The sequence below is a fragment of the Nymphalis io genome, chromosome Z, assembly GCF_905147045.1.
Source record: "Nymphalis io chromosome Z, ilAglIoxx1.1, whole genome shotgun sequence".
Lineage (NCBI taxonomy): Eukaryota > Metazoa > Arthropoda > Insecta > Lepidoptera > Nymphalidae > Nymphalis > Nymphalis io.
This window is the reverse complement of record NC_065918.1, coordinates 5,279,731-5,307,558: the sequence shown is the minus strand read 5'-3', so window position 1 is coordinate 5,307,558 and position 27,828 is coordinate 5,279,731. Positions and strand designations below refer to the sequence as shown.

Sequence of the window (27,828 nt, the reverse complement as noted above, 5' to 3'; positions counted from 1 at the left end):
ATGAAGACCGAGGACCAAAACACCGAAGAGGCGGCGCGCCGCGCGCCTGCCACGCGCCGTCAAGAAAAGCCACCCTTCTCTTATATAGCTCTTATCGTTATGGCAATTCGTCACTCTCCGAATAAGCGCCTGACCCTTAGTGAAATATATGCATTTCTACAGCAGCAATTTCCATTTTTTCGTAGTTCTTATCAAGGCTGGAAGAATTCGGTGAGACATAATCTTAGCTTGAATGAATGTTTCGTCAAGTTACCGAAAGGGCTTGGTAGGCCTGGGAAAGGTCATTACTGGACGATCGATCCATCTTCAGAGTTTATGTTTGAGGAAGGGTCTTTCCGGCGGCGGCCTCGTGGCTTCCGACGTAAGTGTCAGGCATTAAAACCTCAGTTCGGAGGTGGTGGTTATCTGTGCGGAAGCGGAGTTGGAGCCCTGCCTCCATCACAGCCTACAGGATATGAGTTAGCGAGTGGTAGCGGTGCAGGTGCTAGCAGCACTCCGACTATCGACTATGGGGCCTGTGCTTATTCACATTCGGGTTCCAGCCAACAGTTAAGCTACGGTGGAGAATATTGTGCTTATAGCAGTATGGGAGAAAGAGAATGGCCCCTTGCGTATGGTGCAGTTGAACCAGCGTACCGACCACAGCCAGCTTCTCCACCTTCTAGACACGATCTGCCTGACCTCATACCCAATTATCAGTATGCCGTCGCCAATGATCATGGTAAGCTTATTTGATTTAAACTATGCTTTCGTTCTCATTAATTCGTTTAATTTCATCCACTACGATTTACGTCAGAAATACGCTGATGGGTAGGAATAAAAGTTGTGTTCCCGGTTCTCCCTTCCGGGTGTATTAATTTATTAGACTTGATATACAGCTTAATATTATTTTAAAAATGAAAATATTTTATTTTTAGTTTTGCATTTTGAATTAATAATTTAATATATTGTATTTTTACTTTATTTAAAATACTTTGTTTGTTTTTTTTTATCTTACATATTACTCAAATTCTAAGAGCATCAATAAATTAGTTCTAAGATTTTTATATCATTCATATGCTCTGTAAAAATAATAATATAAGTCTTTTTTTATGTAAAAAAAGTGTAATCCTCTTACGTTTTTGTTTTTTTTTTAAATATGAATATTTTTCAGTATTCGGAGGTTATGTTTATGATAAATTGCTTGTAAAGCTTTAAAAGGCTTTTTAAAGGCTTCACCTAATGCCGGACATACCATACATACTTACATTATGGAAATAACGTTTCACAGGAAAGACTGGTTAAAGTTTGTGTTGACAAATAATTCGGCTGCTATAGAAGTATATTATTGAAGTAAGAGAGACATGACATTAATTATTTATTTGATTTAACTTAAACTCAATAAATAAATTGTAAGTTATCAGTATTATAACATTCAGTCATACACCAAATCAAATATTTTTCCATTCCAGGTTCAGAATATTTTAAATCTTAATCAATTATGATTATTGAATGAATTAAATTAACATTTAATTAATGTTATAATTATTTTACTAAAATATTTAAGAATTAATTATTTAATTACTGCTGCAATTAAAAAGCAAATAGATAAATTTACTTTTTTTCGTTAAAGAAAACAAACAGTACATAATATATTTCATAAATGCCAACTAAACTTAACAAATCTTTACCAATAAAAGTTTCTAATGATTGACTAGCTAGCTTTAAGCATATAACAAAGTACGAGCTGTAGACGCAACAGATAAAATTATCAATTAATTAGAAATTAGGTTTACAGGAGAGAGGGAGATATAACAAATTCATAAAAAGAAAATACAAACAATAAATTTCAATTAATTAATTATATATTAATTATAAAATATAAATAATAAAATTAATCAGTGCTACCATTAATTAGTTGAAATATTTTTATAAAACAATTATTGTTGACTAGACGGATATTAAATACAATATAACACTCTAAGAACATTTTTATTTAAAAATATTTTTTTAATGAATTTAGTTTTGGTTGCAGATACATAGAATGTTTCATTAATCGTAGCATTGATAACGGACAATGGAAAAACAATTTAGAGAGTAGAGGACGAATCAATATGATTATTTATAATTTTACATAATAGAACTAGATCTCGTAACGAACTAGAAAATGGCCGAAATCGGTATAACATAAAATATAATATAAAATTATTTTTATCATAACTTGATTTTGTGACAAGGACTTTTATAAAGCGGTTATGTATACGTTCAATTTTATAGAAGTGATTTTTATAGTGAGGATGCCACACAGATGCACACTTTAAAATAGATCGTTCAATTTACGTATTTAACAATTAACTTATTTATTAATATATACTTATTTATAAATATTTACTAATTATTTAACAATTAACGTTCAATTTTATAGAAGTGATTTTTATAGTTAGGATTATACCACACATAAGAATCACACTTTAAAATAGATCTTACAAAGCCAGTTTATAATAAAATAAACGTTAACCGATGCTTAAATTTTTTAGAAATTCATATTATATTTTAATAATACTAATTAAATACACTAAAGTTTGTCAATGTTACCAAACAAAAAAAAACATATTTGACCAACAGCGGATTTTTTTTTATACCTTTATGGATATTCTGAATGACCTTATTCGTCATTGAGTATTAAACTCAACTTACACAATAAAATTAAATATAATTCTACAATTTAACATGTACAAATGTAAAAAAATCATGACAGCCATAGAATAGAGGCAAGAAATCAAGCAGCAATTCATAACGTTTTTGTCTTGAAAATTTAACCTTAAAATGACGATAGAATTATAATTCAAAAATTTCTTGTTTTAAAATATTTTGTAGTTAAAATAAATGAGTCCAATGTTTTTTTTTATAAATCTAGCAACAGTAGTCATTAGTCAAACGTTCCACTGCATACGTATACGCATTATAAATTATAAAAAACGTGTAGAGTGATTGCGTCGGAGAAGTAAACCATGAGAACGCGCCGAAATATACCGAATACATTTCTACCGAGTTCTTGAAAGTGTCGACAGCAAGATCCCTCGTAACTTTGGCTCACGTCAAGTGATCTTGCTCTTGACTTACCGTGATCGCTGAATACTGATTAACGGTAGCTACGTTTAAGGGTAAGCTGCGCCCAATTTCGATAATGAATGATTTATCATCCTCTGCTCTTAGAAGAACTTGTAAATAGTTCATAATGTTGTCATCTAAATAAATCATACAAGTGCTTAGCAATATGCGTGCGTATTTTCTTATAAGATCCACAGTTAAATATAGCTTAGTTAAGTATTCGAAAATAATATAAAAATAAATACGCCAAACAGTTGCAGTGCAGTTGCGTAAATTTTTTTGTTTTTTTTTTTTTTTTTCGCTGGAAAAACGCATTTACGCCTTTCCCCCACATGAGGTGAGGTGGGGCTCGCCGGCACTGAAGGCGCCGGAATACCGCCACCGGACATTCCGCCCTTGGATGCGAGGGTCTATCACCAGACCCGCATACTCCGTCAGAATAGAGGAAACGCGCCTCTTTCGAGTGTGCTCGAGGCGTTGAAGCGGCTGGAAGATTGGAGGGCTCTTGCGACGTTGTGCGACCGTCTTTAGCGAAACGGTACGCGCGTAAACGCGTCGTTGGAGCGATCCTGCCAGCCTTCGAAGCCGGGATGAAACGAAAGCGACGAGTCACCTTCCGACTTAAGCAGGTAATCACCAGTCATTGTTGTTTTGGAGAATACCTGTGTAAGATCAGACGCGAATCGATGGGCGATGTGCCACTACTTTGGCGTGGACCGGGACACTGCTCAGCATACGTTGGAGGTGTGCCCCGCGTGGAGTGCGGAGAGGGAAATCCTGGTCCGTGAAGTCGGACAAGACTTGTCCCTGCGAGCAATCGTGTCAGCTATGCTCCAAAGCGCCGACGTGGAAGGCCGTAACCTCCTTCTGTGAGACCGAGACCGTCATGATTCAGAAGAAGACGGCGGAGCGGAAACGGAAAGGGCCGATCCTGCTCGGCGGAGCCGACGTCTGCGTCGCCTCGGCCCTCCCACAGCCCCGACGCCTGGAGATTAAAAGACAGGGCGTTACCCTGAGTCTGTCCTCCTCAAGGCCGTGGATGCGTGATGTGGGGACCTCATGTGTCCTATTTCAAATGGCCCTGAGGAGGACGGCAGCCGGAATAGCCTCGTGCTGCCGTTTGCACTAGCAAGGAGTGTGAGGGGCGAGATTACCTTGCCCCTTGTGGATAGCTCCGCCGAGCGGAGCACAGCACGGGAGGGGCTGCGGATGCGTTATATCAACACGATCCCGCAGCCTCTCCGATTCGTGCCGAGGATGGCCATCGCAGTGGTTTTAGTGGGTAAGAATTCCACATAACCCGGTGGGGGGGACCGGGTTACCTTTCTGAAGGTTTCCACTGCGTTAAAAAAAAGGTGCTCATCGGACATGGCTGTTTCGGGAAGTACTTGCACGGGTTAGTGAAACTTTCCCCGACCGTAACCTATTTTATAACTAATAAATTTGTGTGATGTGTATAAGTTATTTAGTGTATAAACGTAACGAAGCCTTAAAAAGTCAAAAAAACAATAGAAGAAAGGAAAATTCTGTGGAGTAAAACATTCAATCATAAGAAAAAATACTCCTTACTTACTTTTAAAATTTATTATTATATCATCCATAGTATTTATATTGTATCAGGAATAAACGTAACGAGCAAATACATATAGGTCATAAACACGCGAAATCATCGCTTGTTGTATCCTGGTACCCTAGTAAATGGCACGCATCCGTGCACGTCGGTTTTACAAATATATATAAAACTATACGCACAGAAGTGCACCAAACATAGTTTACTAACTGCAAAACAACTTAAGTAAAACTATAAAATAGTTTGAAATCGTAAAATAATTTGAAAATATTAAAAAAAAGTAATATTTGTCATCATTTCCAAATGAATATACATTATCGATTTTTTAATTTAATTTTAACATGAACGGATAAACAATAAACTTTATATCTATAACTAATATTATATAGAGGTAAAGTTTGTGAGGTTGTAGGGGGTAATCTCTGGATCTACTAAGCCGATTTTGAATATTCTTTTACCAATAGAAAGCTACATTATTTGTGAGTGTCATATATATTAACCCAAAATTGAAAAGACTTTTTCGTGGTAGTCGGATGTCGTGGCCAACGCGACTTTTGGCACTCAGGAAATAAATCATAACGCTTAGTACTAACAGAACCACAACCATAATTTCATCAGAAGTAAAAATGTTTACCTATATATTAAAAATATCTAGTTTGACAGTGTCCTCAAGGTAGTTTTTTGACTAGCGTAGGAACGCATACGTATAAACAAATGTTTAATTTTATTAGTAAGTAAGTAAAAGTTACTAAAACTATTACTTCACAATCGAATGGCTAAGGAACGAATAGATGAGGAACGCATAGAGAGCAAACATTTATTTTTATTTATGTAGATAAGTTGAAGAAATAGAAGAAAATATAATGTTTTTAAGTGATTTTTTTGGTTATATGTTTGAAGATTTTCTTAAATTTAGAAATACGTGTAACGTTTTAGTAGTATAATAGTTATTTAATATTAAAGTAGTTAATTCCTCTATTAAAAATGAAGATTTTGCGGTGGCAGTAAGTGTAAAAAGAACAAAAATATCAGTCAATATATACGATAATATATATAGAAAAATCTATGGCTAAAAACACCGCAAAGCTGGAAGTCCATAAAATTAAAGAGCTTGCAAAGGGCTAGCAATTATAAAGGCAAGCAACTATGCATAATGCACACCATAAGGTTTTACTTTTCAGAATTTTTTGATAACAATTAAAAAAACGTCTTTATTGTATTAATAAGTTGATATTAACAGTTAAGTCGTACTATACTTTTTAAAAAACTTTCTAAACACAGCAAATATTAAAATAAAACAGTCGCCAGCTAATCGTAAGTGTATAGACAAGCGAAAGATCAGAACAACACTTGCATGAATAGACAAAAATATTTGTATTCAGTTTTAAATAGTGCTGAAGTTATGGCCAAAGCGAGATAGCAATAATGCTATCTCTTTGTCCATCTACGAGTGTTTGTGGTAGTGAGAGTAGGTGCAACATCGAAACCGTAGTGCTACGTTGACCGGATGCGGAATTAATCTAGCCTCCTGTACTATTATTTGAAATAGGTTCATCTGAATGCATCCTGCACCGTACCTCTTCGCGTTCATGCACTCTTAGTACCATTGCATCATTATTTCAGGTTATGCCTATATATCAAATTATGTGGAATCTTTCTTTTAGTATCTATTTATATAGAGAGAGATATCTCTATTTATTTAGTAGAAAAAAGTACATAAACAGAGTTTTTTAGTTCATACGAAGTGATTTACATTGAAATGTATAAAGTAACTTACACGATAATTTAAAAGTATTTTAACAAATCTTTAAAATAGTCTTAAAATATTAAAATAATTTCTCTAAAAGTTTTGTATTTGTTAATTATGCCTATTTTTGATATTTATTTAAAAACTTTTTTAGTTAAAGGTTATTATTTTAAAAAAATGTCTTATAATATTAAATAAAATTGTACTTGTTAACTATTATATATTGTGGCCTATTAGTTAGAACGCGTTAATTTTATCCAATGATTGTGGATTCAAACCCGGCCAAGCACCACTGAATATTCATGTGCGTAATTTGTGTTTATAAGTCATCTCGTGCTTGACGGTGTAGGAAAACATCGTGAGGAAACCTGCATGTGTCTGATTTCATTGAAATTCTGTCACATGTGTACTCTACCAACCAGCATTGGAGCAGCGTATTGGAATAAGCTCCATACTTTCTCCTCAAAAGGGAAAGGAGGTCTTAGCCCAGCAGTGGAACATTAACAGGCTGTTACTGTTACTGTACTTGTTAACACGAGGCCTAATCTGCATAGCTAGCTTTTGTTAACAGAACGGCATTTTTGCTTAGCTCAATTCACGAATATATTTATAGACATCTTAAAATTATTATAAATATATATTAGCAACATCGCTTAGAAAATAAGTTCACGCTTTACTTACAACAAAACTTCCTGCTTTTTATTAATGACAGTTATATTAAGTTACTTACAATTCTTAAGTAAAAATTGACAATTTTTTTAATTATTTGTTTTTTAATTTTATTTTTGTACTATCATACAGATAACAAGATTTTTGTACTCCTGTAGAAGTGATAGTCATATTTCATTACAATAAATTTCAGTAAAGATTATTATTATTAATTTTGTATTATTTATTATTAAATCCTATTTTTATATTATACTACATATTTTTTCTTTTCACTTTTGCAACAAAGGTATCGGAATTAAAATAAAAAATAACTTTACAAGACAAAAAACGTTTTCTTCTTATATGATAAGATTTCAAAGCGTGAATTTATCCCGTTATCGGTTTTTAGGTTATGAGTTTAATAACAAAAAAATGATGATGCACCAATATTAAGATTTCATAAACAAAAAGATTTGTAGATACATTTTCGTGTAAGCCTAATATGCAATAATAGTATTAACGATCAATTCAAAAAATTTACTAGACTATTTACATTCGTTCATTCAATATTACCAGCAATAATCTCGTTATCTCTTTCTAGTTCATAGCCACTTGATGATATAGGTATTCAAAATATACGTAATATGTCAAATAATCACATAAATTGTAAAGGCATAATCCCTCTGTGTGCGTAAGTTTCAGGTATCAAAGTCTAAACTATTTTATTGTTATTATTTTGTAATAATCTTTTACTTTTTTGCTATTTGATATGTGTTTTTGTGTTAGCACATTTTGCCTTAAGGTCCTTATAAATAGAATTTTAATTGAATATACAAAGTAAAACTATTTTATTAATTGGTTATCAAAGAATTAAAACAAAATACTTGTATAATATAATATATGCATATATTAAAGATTTAACAAGAGTTGAATATTTTTAAGAAGAATTTAACTTCGCTAAGTTGAGAATTTTTTTCAAAAGGTTTATTCGATTGAATATGTAGGCATACGCAAGGCCTTTTAATTAAACCCATTGGAAATTACATCCCACAGCTGTACACGATAAATAATAATAAAAATTGTTGTTTAGTTGCCTACTAAATGTTTAATAACTCATGATATAGCTATTTGTTATCGTAACTATGCCAAAGAAATAAAAATTAAAATAATAGAAGAAATAATAATACGATAACACAATTAAGAAAATATTACCAATAAGAAATATAACTTTTAACTATGAAGCACTATGAAGCACTATGACTAGATATCACTATAAAGCAGATACAGTTGGTTTAGTTTAATACCAGACCATATACCAATAGAGCCCAAGTGGATATCGATTTTTTTTTTTTTTTTATAGAATAGGAAGGTGGACGAGCATATGGGCCACCTGATGGTAAGTGGTCACCAAACGCCCTTAGACATTGGCATTCTAAGAAATGTCAACCATCGCTTATAGACAATGCGCCACCAACCTTGGGAACTAAGATTTTATGTCCCTTGTGCCTGTAATTACACTGGCTCACTCACCCTTCAAACCGGTACACAACAATATCAAGTATTGCTGTTTTGCGGTAGAATATCTGATGAGTGGGTGGTACCTACCCAGACGAGCTTGCACAAAGCCCTACCACCAGTAAGTCTTAAACTCACCGATAATGTTGTCAACTATTTTTAGTTCGTGTTTTCGCTGATATTATGAAAAAAGTGCCGTGATGAATGAGGTAGAGTCGTGATAATCATGACATAATATAATTTATAAAAAAAACATTCATTGTTATATTTTCTTATATAAGAAAACGTCATTAAGTATATGGTAAGTTTAAGTTATTTAAAATATATATTAGCAAAACATATATTTTAATAGTTCTGGCAAGTTCAGATTCAGACATATAAAACTTTACTGGTAGGTACTTCAGAAATATTCAATATATAATAGCTTGTAGTGATTATATCTTATCCTACCTAAAAAGATGTACATAAACAATATTTTGTTATATGATAAATAATAATAACAATATCCGGGGACATTTTTCACACACGGTCATCTGACCCCAAATTGAGCTTGTACAGAGCTTGTACTATGGAAACCAGACAACTGATATACTACATATACTATTTTTGTAAATACATACTTATGTGGAGCACACACTCACACACACTATATATATATATATTTAAAACAATTAATTACGACGCAAACACGAGAGGACGGCGTTGTTAAAAAGTACCGATGGCTTGTGCCTACGCGCCGTCCACGATCGTCGCAGCGGGCAGTGATTTTTTACTTGCATTACCCTCCACAAAATTAAATTACTTCGATCGCCCTTAATATAATTGTTTTCTCGTCTGTGTTAAATTATAGTTAATGCGATTCCGTATATTATTTCTGTTCTGATTACCGTGATTGACTTTATATGTATGTTAGTGTTCTCCTTACTGTATTGTGTTGTAAATTGTATGTGAACGTCTGAATTAATTAGTGACTTTTATTTCGTCCAGTAATAGGCTATCGAACACATTGTTAAGTGTTAGTTGTATTTGAACTGCCATCACAACTAAACTTATATACATAGATACAACCAAATTATTAAATATATTATATTTTAATTAATTCGATATATTTAATCTGCAACTTGTAATCGGTTTTAATGACTATTTACATTTATATTTTTTATCCGTTTTGAAGATTACCTCGAAAAATCCGACGGACATACGAAACTAAAAATTATTATTGTTTTAATTTTAGTAACGTTGTAAATAGCCATATTATTAAGTAAACATAATAATAAGTTATTTTGAAAGCACAAACTCTTAAATTTTATTTGTTTTCAAACATATTTCTTTTTATGTTTAGAAATCAGAATTAGAATCGATCCAGCCACTAAAGCTAATCTATGTTAAGATAATTTCAAGATTACCATGTTTGGCTGGAGCAAACAACGATTTCGTTTTGTTATAAACTAAGTGTCAAGTTTCAAATATTCATCGCCATTGTTTATATAATTTGTCGGCGCATGTATTTGAAATTAGACCACCTCAATTAAATATTAAAGTACTTGTTGTTCCTCTTAACTCGATCACCATGAATAAAAGAAAATAATAAGTTTTATTTAGGGCTGTTACAATATTTAGCCTAAAATAAAAACTTTATATTTTTGTTATACAAAAAGTTATTAATTAAACCCTAATTTTTAATCTTTGTCATTGTAAGTTTGTTTTCTTATCAATGAAATAAGAGGTCTTGCAATAACCTATTTTTGTAAGAAATTGATTTGACATTCTTTATACAGATTATATTCTCAACAATTTTTTTTTCAAAATAATATAAATCCAATATTGTTCTTTATATTGTAAAACACCCTTCTTTAAGCTTAAGTAAAATAAATAATATATATTTATAAGCTTATAAAGTTGCAGGCTTACATATATATTTACTTATACAATTTTATATTCTATTCGAGGTACCGCTCATTATGTGTTTTTTGTGTTTAAATGAATATTTATTTATAAAGAAGAAATGCATAATATTATTATTTTTAGAATAATATTAAAAAAAAACTTATCAGTTCTTGTTTTCACTATTATACTATACAGACTACTATTAATCCGATGGACACAAAAAAATATAAGCAGACGCGGTTTCCTATCATGTTATACGCTCCTAGTAATGTTAGGTCTTATTTCTAGGTTATACGTATTTATTCTAGCCAAGTCTAACTTATCATGTTTATACGCTCCTAGTAATATTAGGTCCTCTATTTCTAGATTTATTACATTTATTCTATATAGCTCAGCGATATAGAATATAATTGTTCTAATTTTATATATCATTGATATTACAAAAAAAAGAGCAATGCTCGACCGAGATAAATAAAATTTGTAAAAAAAATACTTTATGGTTAATAAGGTTACCACACTTTTTTGTACTTATGTTAATTTGCATTATATGAAATTAGATTTAGTCTCATCACAGGAAGTACTTATAAATAATAATAAGAAGTACTTATAACAACAGCTGTTACCGGATAAGGAACAGGATGTACTACGGAAGTAGTAGAACGGTTAGTCTTGTATGTAACATGGTAAGAATCTATCAATTTATTATCTTTTCACTAATATTTTGAAATTACTTGTATCATTATTTAACGGCCAAAACTTAGTTGATTTAATTACAATAATTCATAACTTATTTTCATTAAAAATCTCAACTGATATTATGCATGAGCTTGTTTATGTTGTTATATACAAGTATATTTAGCACTAGTAAAATGTTGTAAATAGTCTTAATACCTTAAGAAAAATAATATCACATTATTTACATAATTTACAAAGCTGTCATTTATAGGAAATTTCTTAGTGATATTTAAGAACGTGTGTTGATTTTAGTGGTTAACACCACACTGTTACCTTTGTTGCTATATTATATTAGATTAGTTTTTAACTTAGAATATCGAAAACGTAATTTATAATTATTTCGTCTTAATTACATTTGATAACTAATTACAAGATGGTAAATAGAACACTATTTTACCTGCCCACTTACAAATAAAACACCAACGCTTTAACTATCGTTATACTTATAATAATATATATATTCACCAGCATATAAGAATCACATGATTCATGTATTGCTATGAACACTGAAAACGTAAAGGCCTTTTTGCGTTTATGTTGTCCTGGTACCAAAGCCTGAACTTCTGAAGAAAGTTTAAAACAAAATTTACCTTCGCTTAAAAGAATGCTGCGCCGAGCTTTCTTTTATTTATTTAACAATTTGAAATAGAAAATTAAATATTAAAATAAAATCGAGAACGTACATACATACATCCGAAGGAATAAATTTGAATAGACACTATTATTACAATATTACACGGTACGCTGGATTATATATATAAAACAAGTATATATTTAAAAGAAGACATGCTTTTGGTAAAACTATTTATCTATTACGTAGTCTACAATTAACAGGAACACAATTGAAATTAACAAAACTTGTAACATTCGTATCATCGTACCATCATCTACCCGATTGGCTATAAAATAATTTCTGGTGCAATGGCTGGAGCTATATCAATAACAATCTGCGTAGAAAATAAATTGCATCATTTGGTGCATATATATGGGTTTTCAACTCAAATAACTTTCTAACTAACTCTTATGCTTTCTGATAGCCTAGTATCGTATCCCCAACTTTACTATAACTTCAAAGCACGATATAGTTTTATAGTTAAAATGAAAGTTTTTGAAGTTGAAGTTTTAAAATGGAGGATTTTGTTTTTTATAATTATTTCTTATTTATTACCTCCGTCCAATAACGTTAAGTGGCCGTTACAGTCAGCCCATCCGCTTAATATGGGATGGGTACATATGGTGAATATATATTTATTTAAAAATTAAGGAAATCCCTTAAATGGATAAAAAATATATATGCGAAAGCTTTTAAAACAATAAACAAACTCATTTCAAAATATCAGCTTCACATTAAGAATGAACACCTTGTAGTACGTGAAGTCCTAGTACTGGCATTCCTTGAATATTTTATAAATCAATACTTTCGATCATGCGCTTTTTTACATCTACATAATAAAATAATATATAATATTAATTAAATGCGAAAATAACTCTGCCTGTCTGTTGCACTTTCTCAGCTAAGTCAACTGAATCGATTTTGATAAAAGCAACCCCAAAAAAGAAAATATCGTAGTAGTCTTGAGTCACATGTTACAGGACAATCTTTTAGACGGCGTGCTTTAAAATTGTAATATTATGTATTTTGATCTTTTTATTTTAATTTTGTATTTTATAAAATGTCTGTACATAATTAAAAAGATAAATAAAATAAAACTTTAAATATAAAAAAAACGATAGTAAGATTTTTGCAGTATTTTCTTTTAAGAAAATTAAAAACTTAATTAGATGTGTAATATAAATTTATTTACGCTTTATTTCTTAAACACACAGCGGAAAAAAACAAAAGTACCTCGAAAATAAAGACTAAAAAAGAATTGGCATACAGTATAAAAATATTTACATGTATACAGGACCCTTTTTAATATCAAAGCGCTAATATTTAAATTAATCAATAAGAAAAGTTTTTTTTATGTTGACAAGCTAGAATAAACAGCTAAAAAGCAAAATTTTAATATGGAGAAGAGTTATTTATTATAAGATTTGTTTTGTTTATTTCGCGCTTTACAGAAATTTTATACAATGTAATGTAAATTGAATGAAGTTAGGTAAATATTAAATCTGAAACATGTTCTACGAAATTATTTATTTAACTAAAATTAAATTTAAATAAATATTAACAGTAATCTGTCGAATCTGTTTTTCCTAGCGTGAAATCTGTAAGAGAGAGAGAGAAAGAGAAAAATAATATTATGCTATATTATATACCTTTTACGGTAGGTACGGCGCTTCTGTCACGTGGATTTTATTTGTATAGTACTCTTTGCTTTTATGCGCTCCTAGTATTTTCACATCGTAATGTGAGGTTATTGCTCCTTTTGGTTAGCAACAAGGATTTAATTTTTAGATGTTTTGTGTGTATGGGGGGGATTAAATTAAATAGGATTAAGATTTAAGAATATTATTTAGCAAAATGAACTTCAAAAATATTACATAAAGTTTTCATTTTAAAATTCGAATTAATCTTGTATGTTTATAAAAAAAAGTGATTTATAAATTATATAAAAAAGAATGGTTGCATGCATTAAAATTACGAAATCTTACTGAACAACATAACGGATAGTTGTTTTTGTCTTGAAGGTCACAACTGAAAATCGTTTTCTCAACAATATCAAATTAGATTTTGGTCTGATTTTAAAATTAAACTTTAATTAAACTCAATGTACGAGATAAATTTCAGACTGGGTGTTTTCCGGATGCACCAATGTGGTTTTATTTTTTTATATATATTCACGTATGCTTAATGAACATGTTATATAAAAAAAAAGATATACTAAGCTAAGCCTTCTTCAAAACGCGCTGCATCTTCTGGTATACAATTATTAAATTAATATATTATTTTCTTATTTTATTTTCTTTTGAATATTGTGCCATGGAGACACATATATAATTTTATAAGATTATATGTACTTAAGGATTTTAATTACTGTTTATGTCAATAGTATGATATACTATATATTTGATTTGCGTATGGAATAAGCTTCAAATCTTCTTATGAGAAAAAAATCACTGCCCAGCTGCGATATGTTCACGGGCCGTTACTTTACGTTAATCTTATTTTATTTTAAAAATTGTAATAGAATAGAATACTTAAATCTTGAGTAAAGTTTCGGGTTTCAAAAACGTAGAGGCACCATTGAATTCTCATGTGCTTAATTTGTTTGTAATTTAATTTATCTAATGCTCGAAGAAGGAAATCATCGTGAACCTGCTTAATTAACCTGGTAAATCCTACCTACGAAATCTGTGTCCACCAACAATATCCACCAATACCCAGCGTGATGGAATAAACTTTAAACAATGAGAGCCTGAAAATAAGAGGAAGCCTTAGCCTAGACTGGTTGTAATGTACACATTATAATTTTAATTAAATTTATGAAATTTACAAATCTAACACATATTTACTGGTGGTAGGCCTTTATGCAAGCTCGTTTGCGTAGTTAAGCGTGTTGCTTTTTAATGATAACTTTTAGAATTACAATGCCACGCCGACATACTCTTTTGATAATGTTAAGGCGTCAGTTCAGTCCACGAAGTTTGAATTTAATATACAAATAGCATTTAAAATCAGAATGAATATTATTACATTTATATAATTGGTTAAAAACATATACTTAAATATTTACTGAGTTTCTTACCCATTCCTTTACATTATGCACCGGAAGTAACTTTAAAATTAATTTAATCTTTCAGTAATGCAAACGTGTGGTTTTCATAAGTTGTATCACGAGACTTTATACAATCGTCAGAATCAAATGTCAAATCGAAAGAATTTCTAGAATCAATTTGAATTGTTTAGAATTATCGGAAAAAACGTCAATAGCAATGGATAGGTTTTTTCTCATTTGATAAATAATATGAGACAGTTAACTATATTAAGATAAAAAATGATTAACTGTAAAATTTCTTACAACATTGATCATAAGTTATTAAAAATTAACACACTAACAGCTACATACTAACATTAATTGAAATCTTAAATTAATCTAAAACTAGATTTTTTTAAATTAATTGATTAATTATTATTAATTAATTACGCCAAAATAATATAGCATAGATATTATTATATATACTTCATCCGTGTATTTTATACGTCATGTTCGAACCCTCTCGCTTTGATGTGCTCCTAGTATTTAGGCCTCGTGACTTGAGGTTTATTGCTCTCGTGTTATATATATATATATAAGTTGTGTTGTATATAGCCTCCATTTTATAGAAAATTATTTATTTTACCTTTAACCATTTTCGTGAAAAATATTCATGTTAAGTTTTAATATTATTTAGTTAAGTTATTAATTTAATTTGTGTTCCAATTATGGATGAAATATTAAATACTGTCACACAAAAACTTACATAATTATTGCAATTAATTAGTACATCCGATGGATAAACAGCCAAAAGAAATAAGAAAGTGAATAAAATGAAAAAAAAACATATTTATGTTATTAAATAAATTTAAATGTAGACCCATTACAATAATAACAAATTAGTTATATGTTGTTTGTTTATCTATTTATCTAGTTCTGTACAATAATAATAATCAATACGTATCGCTAAAATTCAAAATGAAATGTTATAATCACATGCATAGAAGGATTTCTCGTATCGTCTCATAAGATACACAAACGTAGTACTCGTAGAGCCTTGATAGCCTTGAGAGTGTAGACATGCGCGTAGAGGAGGTGGTACAAATAAAGAGTGATGGATACAGACAAAGTATCGATAATTCGGTTACAACAAGGATTACAAGTATTGATTTGCCTGTTCAACAAACTTGAGAATATTTTAATATTTTATACCGATATTATAAATCACTAAACTAACCTCACAAAAAACAAATTTTGTTATTGTAAATTAATATTATAAAAGTGAGTGATTTGTTTATTTGTATGTTACGATTTCATGGCTTAACTAATCAAGCCATCATCATTAAATTTTACATACACGTCAGGGGCTTAAAAAAGTTACTGAATACCTTCACTTCAACACTCATGGATGAAGTAGCGGATGGAACCAATCATAAGATATAGAATCGCCTATTTATAGAATTAGTATTGTATAAAATGAGTGAGAGGGAAAGTGTATATGCAATAGATATACATTTTTGTATGAATCGCAACGCAACGTAACTAACCTCTTTGCTTTTATGCGCTTCTAGTACTTGAGCATCGTAATGTGGAGGATATTGAACCCTATATACCTAAAATTTAATATTATTTCTGTAACGTCTACAACGTCGTGTTTTATTAACTTTTATTTAGTTTTTAAGGTAATTTTGTTGAACTTTTAACAATATAGTAACTAAACCCCGTTAAATATATATCCTAATTCCGTAATTTAATTTATATTATAATACTTTACTGGACTGGATAATATTTTAAGCATATTATTTTTTTTTTTAAATAGATAGCACATTATTATTCCTTCTAGAACTATACTTTTTTTGTGTAGACAGGTATTTATTTCTAAGCTAGATATATATTCCATTATTTAAGGTTGTGTTAAGGGATTAAGATTTTTGTATATTAGTAATTATTTTTACTTTTTTATTTTTGTAAGTAATTTCCTACACTCAACCTTTTTTGCACTTCATCAAAATATACTTCGTTCGACTCCTTTTGTTATTCTCTATTTCTTTATTTTATGTATAACCATTGCACAGTATTAAAAAGCTCTGGAATTTCCAGGTTAAACAACTATAATAAATAATGAATCAACAATGAAGCAATAAAACACATTAAAATCCACACAGCTACGCTAAATACGTTTAAGCAATAATACGCGCGCAATATAAATACACGCATACGCATGCAAAGGTACACGTAATAGAATGTGTCATTTGACGAATAGGTTTTTTTAAAAACAATTTGTGATAATGCTATCAAATATGTTAACAGGAAAGCTAAATAAAGTGCATTTATTGAACCAATTTCGAACTTTCGATTTCATCCAGTTAATTGTCTGTCGATTGATTGAAAACAATGACAAAGAGATTAAATTATTGACGTCACTTGCCATTCGTCAATTGTTTGTCTCGTGAATTGAATACATTTGTAATTTACAAACATTTTAATATTTTCAAAAAAAAACGATGTCTTAGTACTTAATAGTGGTATAGTACCTTTTTTTGGCAAGTCATTTTACGAGTTGACCCTAATTTTAAAATTAATTAATTAAACCTTCGAATTACTTTGGATTACCTTTTCGAAAAAAACTAGATTTTAAGTAGCTTTTGTATACTTATAAAACATACGTACAACGTACGCATGTTTTTATTTATTATTGCATGAACAACAATATGTTTAAGCGATAAGTTTTAGTCAACATCATAAAAGGATGTATTCGTGAGTATTCACGTAATCAAATAAGTCAAAATTTGAGCGCACCTAAGGATGATGATAATGCATTTGTGTAAATATTCATGCCTGTTATATTCTAGTATTACTCGTATATTTTTACCTAATAAATCTAACACTAAGGGACAATATATATACATATATATACATAGTCACAATATATATACGTTCACTGTACCGAAATGTTTAATTTTTTGAAAATAAAGCTGTTTTTAATATGACGGCTTATTTTAAATAACAATATAAGCCCATCAAGCAAAAGTTGCAACGTGCGTGACATTTAAACAAATATGCTTGATTGAATTCTAAAATATAATTATTGTCGTTCTAATGCTATATTTTATATAATATACCAATATAAGTAGGTACTCCGCAATGTAGCAACCGTGACGTAGGCATAAGTAGAAGGAACAGATTAAAAAAATATGTGTTAGGTTAGCAAAATCGCCATGCTGGGGATTGACGTTCGCTGCGACTTAGTCCAAGGGATTACATCGAGGCTGTTATAAAAACAGCTTCACGGAAACTCGGAGTTCTGAACAAGGTGCGGCGCTTTTTCACGCCACAACAACTGTGCCTGCTGTACAAAACACAGGTACGGTCTTGCGTGGAATATTGCTCGCACCTTTGGGATGGCTCCGCTAAGTACCTACTTGAGGCCTTGGACCGGTTGCAGCGACGTGCCGTACGCATTATTGGCGACGTAAAGGTCACAAACACCCTTGAACCTTTACAATTGCGTCGTGAGATAGCAGCACTGAGCGCTTTCTATCGACTGTATCACGGCGAGTGCTCTGAGGAATTATTCTCTCTAATTCCTGCTTCCCCCTTCCTTCTTAAGTCTACGCGAGCTGGTTCTCGATGTCACCGCCTAACTGTGACATCAATTCCATCGCGAACAAAGAAATTTGGCAACTCCTTTCTTTGTCGCACTTCCAAAAAATGGAATTCCTTACCAGCTCACGTGTTCCCCTCCTCTTACAACCCGGGTTCCTTCAAACGAGGCGTGAAGAGGCATCTTGCGAGCCGGCAAGGCGAAGGCGGCTAGTGTAGAACGTTTTTCCCGTCTGTACTGGCCGTCGTCGCGTTTGGACTCTACTACCACTTACCATCAGGTGGAGTAGTCATTTGCCCTCCCGGCGAATATAAAAAAAAAAGAATAATTGCTGATTTAATAAACATATTTTTAGAAAGTTTTTTTTTTTCAAAAATGTTCGTGTGTATATTAATCTAATCTAGATTTCATCCTAAAACAGATATTACGATAAACAAATATTATATAGGTATTATATTATAATACTTTTAGTGCTACAATTATATTGTTTTCTCTTTGACCTAAAGCGTGATGATTTTTTATTAAGTTAGATTGTTATTTTAGTTTTCTTCTTGTCTAGTCATTTTTCAGAGAATTATTATTTTTTTGTGTATCTATCTGTCCATATATATTTTTTTTTTAAAGTAGTGTTCGTTATTATGTTGTTTTTCTAGTAATAAAATATTTAAATTAAGAACTTGTAAAACAGTCCTCGTAATAAAAATAATTGTAATAATAATATATGTATTATTATTGTATACTTTTATACTCGTTAATTAGATAACAAACAAGTAAGAGGCCAAAATAAAAAAGATTGTAATACAAATAAATATAAGAATTAAAATAAAAACGATTTTGCCGAAACCCGGGATTGAACCGGGGACCTTTAGATCTTCAGTCTAACGCTCTCCCAACTGAGCTATTTCGGCTGAGTTTAATGAAGTGAAAATGCTAAATAGTATGAACATTTTTAAAAATATGTTTCATATATAAATTTGAATTTCTATAATCTAATATATAAATCTATAACTTATATAAAATATTTAACTTTTTAATGAATTATGTTTAATAAATAGAAAAGGAAACCATCGGGAATTCTTACTACATTTAAGTAAAAAAAATGTTTTTGAAATTTAATTAGAACAATCATAAAACAATTAGAAAAATAAATTAGTACAATCTCCTATAATTTATATAATAAAGCGTACAGTACCAAACAGACAGAAATAACACAGAAATGTGTTATTTATTCCGGCCTCCCTTGCCTCCCACAGACACCCTAGTGCACTACTAGTGCACCACCGATATGACCTAGGGGGTGAGGTATCGATTAAACGCCGTTAACCAACATCTGTTTATGTTCTCCTAGTAACTTGCAGTGCTACTACGATGCATTTTTGCAAGTTCAGTGAGAAATGCACTTGAAATCAATAAATATTTGTCTTATCAATTTATAATAATCATTTTAATTTTAGGCTTTATTATTATTATTATTATTTATTTTATTTAACAAAAAAGTAAAGTGTTTCATTTATTTATTATATTTATGCGGGCCAGCTCAAACAAAATTCTAATAATGGTTGCTAACAGACTAGACTGTATATACTGTATATAAACCGCTGTTGTAAAGTTTCAGCTGGACCAGTAAATTGTATAAGTAGTAAACCCTAAGGCTAAAAAATTTCAAATTATTAAAAAATAAAATAACTGTAATAAAAAAAAACTAAATATATTTATATTCCTTTGAAGATTCCATTTTCATTATATAGACTCGATGAATAATAATAATAATAGTAGTGTTTTTTTAAATATTGTAATTGAAAAATCGTTCTAAATAGAATTTTATATAACAAAATTTAAGTTATAAACTGTACACTATATTATACTGAAATATTTTAACTGTATTTTAAAGGTTGATTTCTCTAATGGGTTTGATGGCCTTTCTTATATTATAAGTTAAAATTTATTATAAGATACTAATTGCATATATTTTCATGGTATTATACATTTTGTTCAACACAAGGATTTCTTTCAGTAGAAGTGTTTTGTTAAGATTATTAGAGGCACATTATGAATACTATTATATTAGATAAACGTAGAATCGCTTTAGTGTACGGTTGAAACAGATAGTGTAATTTGTATAAAATTCACCTTATTATGCATATACTATGATGAAAAGCATTTAACATAACATTTATATAAATTGAGTATAAAGAAAAGGCTAATTGATTTTAACTTAAATAAAGTGAAAAGAATAACCATGTATGTATTAAATTTTATTTATATATATATGAGCCGAGATGGCCCAGTGGTAAGAACGCGTGAATCTTAACCGATGATCGTGGGTTCAAACCCGGGCAAGCACCACTGAATTTTCATGTGCTTAAGTTGTGATTATAATTCATCTCGTGCTTTACGGTGAAGGAAAACATCGTGAGGAAACCTGCATGTGTCTAATTTCACTGAAATTCTACCACATGTGTATGTGGTATGCTGCACCATGCTGCTCCAATGCGAGTTGGTGGACAACTCGCATTGGAGCAGCATGGTGAAATAAGCTCCAAGCCTTCTCCTCAAAAAGAGGAGAGGAGGCCTTTAGCCCAACAGTGGAACACTCACAGGATACGGATAAATGAACATTATTTTTTCCTACTTTGATATAAAGTAAATAACAAGTATTTTTGAGAACGAACCTTGATACACTGTTTATGTTGCCCAGTGCTCCGTTTATGAGGATTTTAATTTAACCTAGATAACAGACGTTGGTTTATAAATTTGTATTTTTTTTTTCAATTTATATTTTTTAATTATTTTATAGGTATATCAAGTAAAAGTGTATTATCGTCTGTAGACAACATGGTACGGTTAGTTCTCGTAGTTCTCCTAACATGATTAACGAAACGTAATATACGTTTATATATTATAAAACAAACATAGTTTTCGATAAACGAACAAAAATTAGCGTAAAATAAAACATTGATTAAAGATTCGATAATTTCCGAACGTTCGATATTATTACCAAGACAAATACATACATAGTTATAAACGATTGATAATCGTTTGTCGTAATCGTTAACAAATGTCACGTTGCATTTTTACGTTATTTTGTGTTTTATATATTTTTCTTTGAAATATCATTTACAAAATAACGTTAAAATTTAAATTATTTAAGTATTTTTGTTTATTGTTTGTTGGCTATATATGTACGTTTAGGATATTAACCAATAAGAGTAAAAAGTGTTTTTGCTTGCCAGTTCTTTTTTTCGTCGGTTGTATGTTCGGGTTCGAACAACCCTGGTCGGGTCATAAAAAACTTATTGAGATTTTCTGTCGGAAATTAACAGTCCAGTAGCCCAGCAGAGTCTAGAATTTGGGAGTTTACAACCAGTGCCTCGGAAAGCAAGTAAATTCGTTGGTGCTGCCCCTTATTTTCTATCCGATCATGTCGGATTATAAGAGTGAGAGAAAAAAGCGTGCACTTGTGTGTGCACTGTAATGTATCCTGCGCCATTGCTAGTATCCTTTGATAATTGCCACTTTTTGCCTTGTAATAATATATATATTTTTACATACATTATTTATATTACATTATGTATTTTTTAATACCTTCGCTTTTATGCTATTTTAAATATATTATCATGTTATTAACTTTATAGTCAAAAATACATATTCTTGAAAAGATTAAAAAATCCCGATGATTTTCTATCGCCTGTTATCTCAGGTCTACTGTATTTCTTTCTGAAGACGGTGCTTCTTTTTTGACAAAAAGCAAGTTTAACGTTTCTACATGCAATAAAGATTTTGACTTTGACTTCACTTTGAATGTACATAAGTAGAATAATTATATATCAAAAGTTAAACAAACCTCTTAAGTTCATTATTAATTACGTGGTGATTGGTGTGTGTGAGTGAACAATGTAGAATTATTTTAATAATTTTTTTTTTCAATAAATAAATAACACGAATTTCAGCTAAGCAGATTAGGTATAATTATGTATACATACCTACATACTTTAAGCCTTGGAAACCTTTTTGTTCACTATAAAATTAATTCAATTTATTAAAATAATTATGCAACGTATTAGGTATGTACCGTAGGATTATAATTTCATTATAATCACTTTAAACTATGCTAATCCTATTTGATATATACTAAAATCAACAATGACTTATTTAAGATCAGGGGAATAAATTCACGGCCAATAAATACTTATAGATCAGGGCCGGATAATCGACAGTTTATTACCTTCCATGTGCGCAGCCCGTTTCTCAGAAGCTACACTCCCTTACGACGGTCGTAAAAGCTGCGGTAACATGTGCATTTGTGCAATGGCAGCATCAGTACCAGTTCACTGTCTGAACATATTTGCTGCCATCGGTCCACTAACTTAGCGGATGCGAGATTGATTTTTTATTATTATTTCAAAAACAATACACATTACAGATCATCGGATCACATAGCAACATAAGCAACATTCATCTTCGTTACATATATGTACGTAATAAATGTCTTTTTTTTTTAATTATGAATATATGTCAGCCTATCATCTTATAGTTTCATTTATAGATATAAGCGCTTTTATGTTATTATGATTATGGTTTTTTACAAATTTCAACACTCCTCGAATTATATTTCCTAAATCGCTTTAGAAGAATTTCTTTGTTTAGATTTAGTGGCCGCAATGGAATCGATGAAACAGAATTTATCGTTACCAAAACGGAAGTTTGATTGGTAGTTTCGCGTTATTCAGCTTCTCCATAAAATAACTAAATTTAGAAATTCGCGTGTTACTTTTATTATAAAGTAGAAACGAGTTATTTATCATTAATGATTAATTTAAATAAAATATACAAACGATATTCAATCGTATTTACGAACTTTTTTGTGTTTTTATTTCTGGCATGTTTATACGTTAACGTTGATCGCGACATATTCTGTTTTTTAAATTTTTATTGATTGTATGAGTAGAAATAATGCAACATAACGGTATATAATAATGTTTAAAATAATGTGGTAATTGTATTAAAAACAATACATATAATGAAAATAATAAATTATTGGAATATAACATTTAAGTTAAAGGCATAATATTTCATTTTCGTATTGCCAGTATTCGTTTTACGTTCTAAAATATGTATTTATATAAAAATCTGTTGAAATGTCAATTTTATTCTTTAAAAATTAATGAGAAATCTTCCCTAAGTCAAAATATTTACAAAAATAAAACAAATAATTATTCAAATGTAACGGTAAGTAATTGTTAAATTTTATATAAATTTACTCGGTCTCCTAATTAAATAGAATTTTTTGATGTAACTAACGTAATTTTCTAACGTAATTTTATAAAACTAGTAAAGTCTAAATGAAATTGATTTGGTGTAATAAAGACAGGACTAACTTCATAAAATTATAAATACTACGATGATGTATATTAGCAAAAACGAGCCCCAATTCTAAACTCAAAACATTTAGGAAAGCTATTTAAAAATTTTAGTCACGAGTGATGATGTATTTCAGTTTACGCACCGATAATGGCGTCAGGTCACGGATGGGAAGAGCGAGCACTCGCTCCGTACATATGAGCATTTAGACGGACTGTTTACACGAAGTTACGTTTGTTCCACTCGTTTGATCTTTGTAAATGCAATAGGTATTTTTAAGAATAACCCGCCTGAAAGCCGACGGGCGTTTGCTTTAATAAAAAATACGAGAATGATTTTTGAGAACGAACCTTGATACACTGTTTATGTTGCCCAGTGCTCCGTTTATGAGCATTTTTGATTAAACGTAGATAACAGACGTTTGTTTGAAAGTTTTAATTTAACTGTATAATATGTTGCTAACGGGTTCTATATTATTTCTTTATATTGTCTAAACTTTAAAAAGAAGTAAATACACATGTCTAGAATAATACTTTTTATTTACTTAATAATTTATATAAATAATAATAATATCCTGGGATATTTTTCACACACGGCCATCTGATCCCAAATTAAGCTTGTACAAAGCTTGTACTATGGAAACCAGACAACTGATATACTACGTATACTACTTTTCTTTTGTAAATACATACTTATATAGATAATTACACCCAGACTCAGGACAAACAGAAATGTTCATGCACACAAATGTCTGTTGGGTGGGAATCAAACACACACACAAACACATTTTTATTTATAATATAACAAATACCAAAAAATCTATTAGAGAAATCTACCTTTAAAATTAAAATATAGTGTATACAGTATAGCTTATATTTCATGTTATATGGAATTCAATTACAATGTTTAAAAATCACTACTATTTTATTATCAATTAGATAGAAGATATCATAGCGGTATATGGGGATATCGTGTGTGTATTTTTAAAGTTTGTTTTTGTTAAAAGACAAAATCAAAACTAACGTGAAGCCAAGCTTTTTAAAAATAGATTTAAATAATTGACACAGATCAATGCATTATCCCGATGTGTGCGGGCTCGGTTAGGGCATTTACACACGATCAAAGTTTTAAATAGATACCTGCTACATAATGCAATTCTATTTATTTTATTTAGTTATTGCATTTGTTGTTGTTTTTTTTTTTAATTATACTTTATATTAATATAACATATGTAACATTTAAACATTTTTGGATTTATTAAGCGTATATCAGTTACGTTGTATTTAATGAAAATACGACATTTTTAATAAGGAAATAATGTTTGCTTTGTATAGGATGGATCGAAGGCGCAATACCAGACACTCTTCGAATTTATTCAACACCTGTTTACTGAATTATTTCAGTTCAGAACCTTAACATAGGTCCCAACAACTGTTTCTAAATATCAGGTATTAAATTTCATAGCAATATTGGTCAGCGCGAATTCAATTTCATAAGATTTAAAATTAATGAAAATATCCTTGAGAAAGAGGTCATACAAAAGTTACATGATGGTATAATAATTGTTTTAAATCTTATATAGCTCAAACTTTTGTATGATAGCTGTTTTGGTAATCTCTCTGGAATATTGCGTCCTCGTGAATCCTTAATGCCAAATGCGATATATTTATAGGGTATAATGTATATTATATACACATTTAATAACGTATTTAAAAATTTACTTGTTACATATAATTTATATTTGTGTACATCGTAAAATAATTTATTACAAAAAAATTGTATCCACATGAAATAAAATTACTGCCGTTTTAAAAATAATTTAACTGTGGTCATCACTGGAAATGTCCGGCATTCAGGATTCACATAACTCGCTTGCGAAAATATTTAATTATGTCATTTGCAATTTAATAATAAATAAGATTTTGCTTTGCGAATTATGCGAATGCCTAAATACTTCAAAAAAATTATAAAATCTCAACTCGTATGAATAAATTCTAATAGGTAGGTATATCTTCAATAAATAATACAATTAACGCTTGAAGAGTCCCGGCGAGCGTCTGTCGTCAGCTACTAACTTGAGAGCAATTTAAACTGTCGGCATACTCTCCTGTTAATCAAAGAGCTGGCAAGTGATGACAACCTAAAAAAGAGTGTGTAGATTATATAGAGTACATTTGGAGTAGTTGTAGTTTAGTAATCTTTATATCTAGACGGATTGCGTTTAAATCGCAGCAAGGTTCGATGAATTACTGAACTTTCAATCTATCTGAATTGTAACATACCTACATAGATAAGATAATTCTGTAATGAGTTCAAACTCGTTTGAAACACGTGTTGAAAAATATTCTTAGAAAATAGAAACTCCCAGTGAGAATTTATTTCCTAAATCATCCAATTGGGTGGTTTGTTTAAGTTAAAGCGATTAGGTACCGATGCATGCATGTGGGCGACAACAGACAAGCGGCAGGCGAGGCGGGATTGATGGGATAACTTACAGTGTGCAATTATAGCTTTACTGATACTAATTTAATTCTGAATTAGAAATTCTGTGGATTAATTGTGATTACTTCATAAATCAATGCTTTGGCAGGTACCGTTTTTTTTCTAATACTATATTGTGACTCACGCAGCATTTAAGCTGAGTAAATCTAAGCTTTAGTAATATTATGTAAATATTTTTTATGCTTGGCGATTTCAGAAATATTAATATCAAAGGAAATCTGTAGAAGCTATGATTATTATTAATAGATCTTAGTATTTATTCACACGTAAGCCTGTGACGAAGTCGAATCGGCGCTTGCTTCAGTGCGACGTTTGTTGCGTTGTTCGTTCCGACTATTTAACGTCACAACTCACACATAGTGAAACCTATTAGACACATCTCTGAAATTTAAGCAAATTCTATGTTAAGTATATCATTAAAAATGAGTTGACTTTATGCGTTCTAAAGAACAGGTAAAAAATGTTCAACAAATGTGAACAACAACATGATGCAATGCAATAACCAATGACGCCAATTTCGGCGTTGTCTTTGTAGTAGGCTCTTACGAACATTGATCATTCATTTTAACAATATCTTAAGCTGATTTCTTATGTGTTCGTTTATTGCTTAAGTAAAATATTTCATTAGTGTAATAAGCACATAAGCGACTTTATGTAATAAATGAAATTAATATACTTATATCGTAATTAAGGTATTGAAAAATAGTTGTAGTCGTATTCAATGTAATGTAATATTTATTTCTAAAGGTGCGGCATCGATGTTCGCTGGAATGCGTGGGATGCATGGGCAGATGTTATCCGGCAGTTCATTAGGAGGAACATCTATCAGCAGCCTTGGTGGGTTCGGACACCACTTGTCGTCATCGCTCCCAACACTGCCACCTGACCGCAAACCACCAACGCCGCTGCCCGCTCTGCCTCCTCCATCTTCTATCTCCTCGACACCTGCTACGCCTACAAACACCACACCTGTACACTCATATTATGATCACATTATTTGAGCGTAAATGAAACAAACAACATTGGTAAGTTTATTTCAAATATAAAACTCAACTGCTCTTATTTCTCAATTGTAAAATTAATTTTATTACGAGTCAGATACTTATTGTATTTCCTTGCTTTATAAAAATTTCAGTATAAGGTAAAAAGAAACCTCTGACTTTTACGTGTACGCTGTATCTACGTATATTACGTTTATCTACCTACTATATTGTTTTACATCATTAAGCTTTTTTAATCTATTGAAAAGTTTAACTACTATTGTTTTTCTTTTTATAGATTCGACTGGTACGCGTGCGGTGTCTGCTAAAACGATAAAACGCTGTAAAAACTAAAAAAAACAAGAAACAACAATCAATTGATGACGCAAATTGTTAATAATATAATATAACAGTATGAAAACTAAAATCTGTTTTATTAACATAAGATACTAGAGAATTAAGAATTTATAAAAGGTAACGTTTAGTTAACATCCACAAAATTAAAGATTCATTAAGTATCGTTACATACGTAGGTACTTATTATTTTG

The 27,828-nt window shown here is 30.5% G+C and overlaps 1 protein-coding gene and 1 non-coding gene across 2 annotated transcripts; one reads left to right on the top strand and one right to left on the bottom strand.

The window, feature by feature from the left end:
- LOC126780272 (forkhead box protein F1-B-like) lies at positions 1–27,828 on the top strand. The gene is made up of 3 exons (XM_050504595.1): positions 1–721; positions 27,048–27,325; positions 27,579–27,828. Exons 1-2 carry the CDS (start codon positions 1–3, stop codon positions 27,299–27,301), a joined length of 975 nt encoding a protein of 324 aa, XP_050360552.1. The 3' UTR covers positions 27,302–27,325; positions 27,579–27,828.
- Trnaf-gaa (transfer RNA phenylalanine (anticodon GAA)) lies at positions 19,273–19,345 on the bottom strand. The gene has a single exon. It is a non-coding gene; the product is annotated as a tRNA-Phe (tRNA).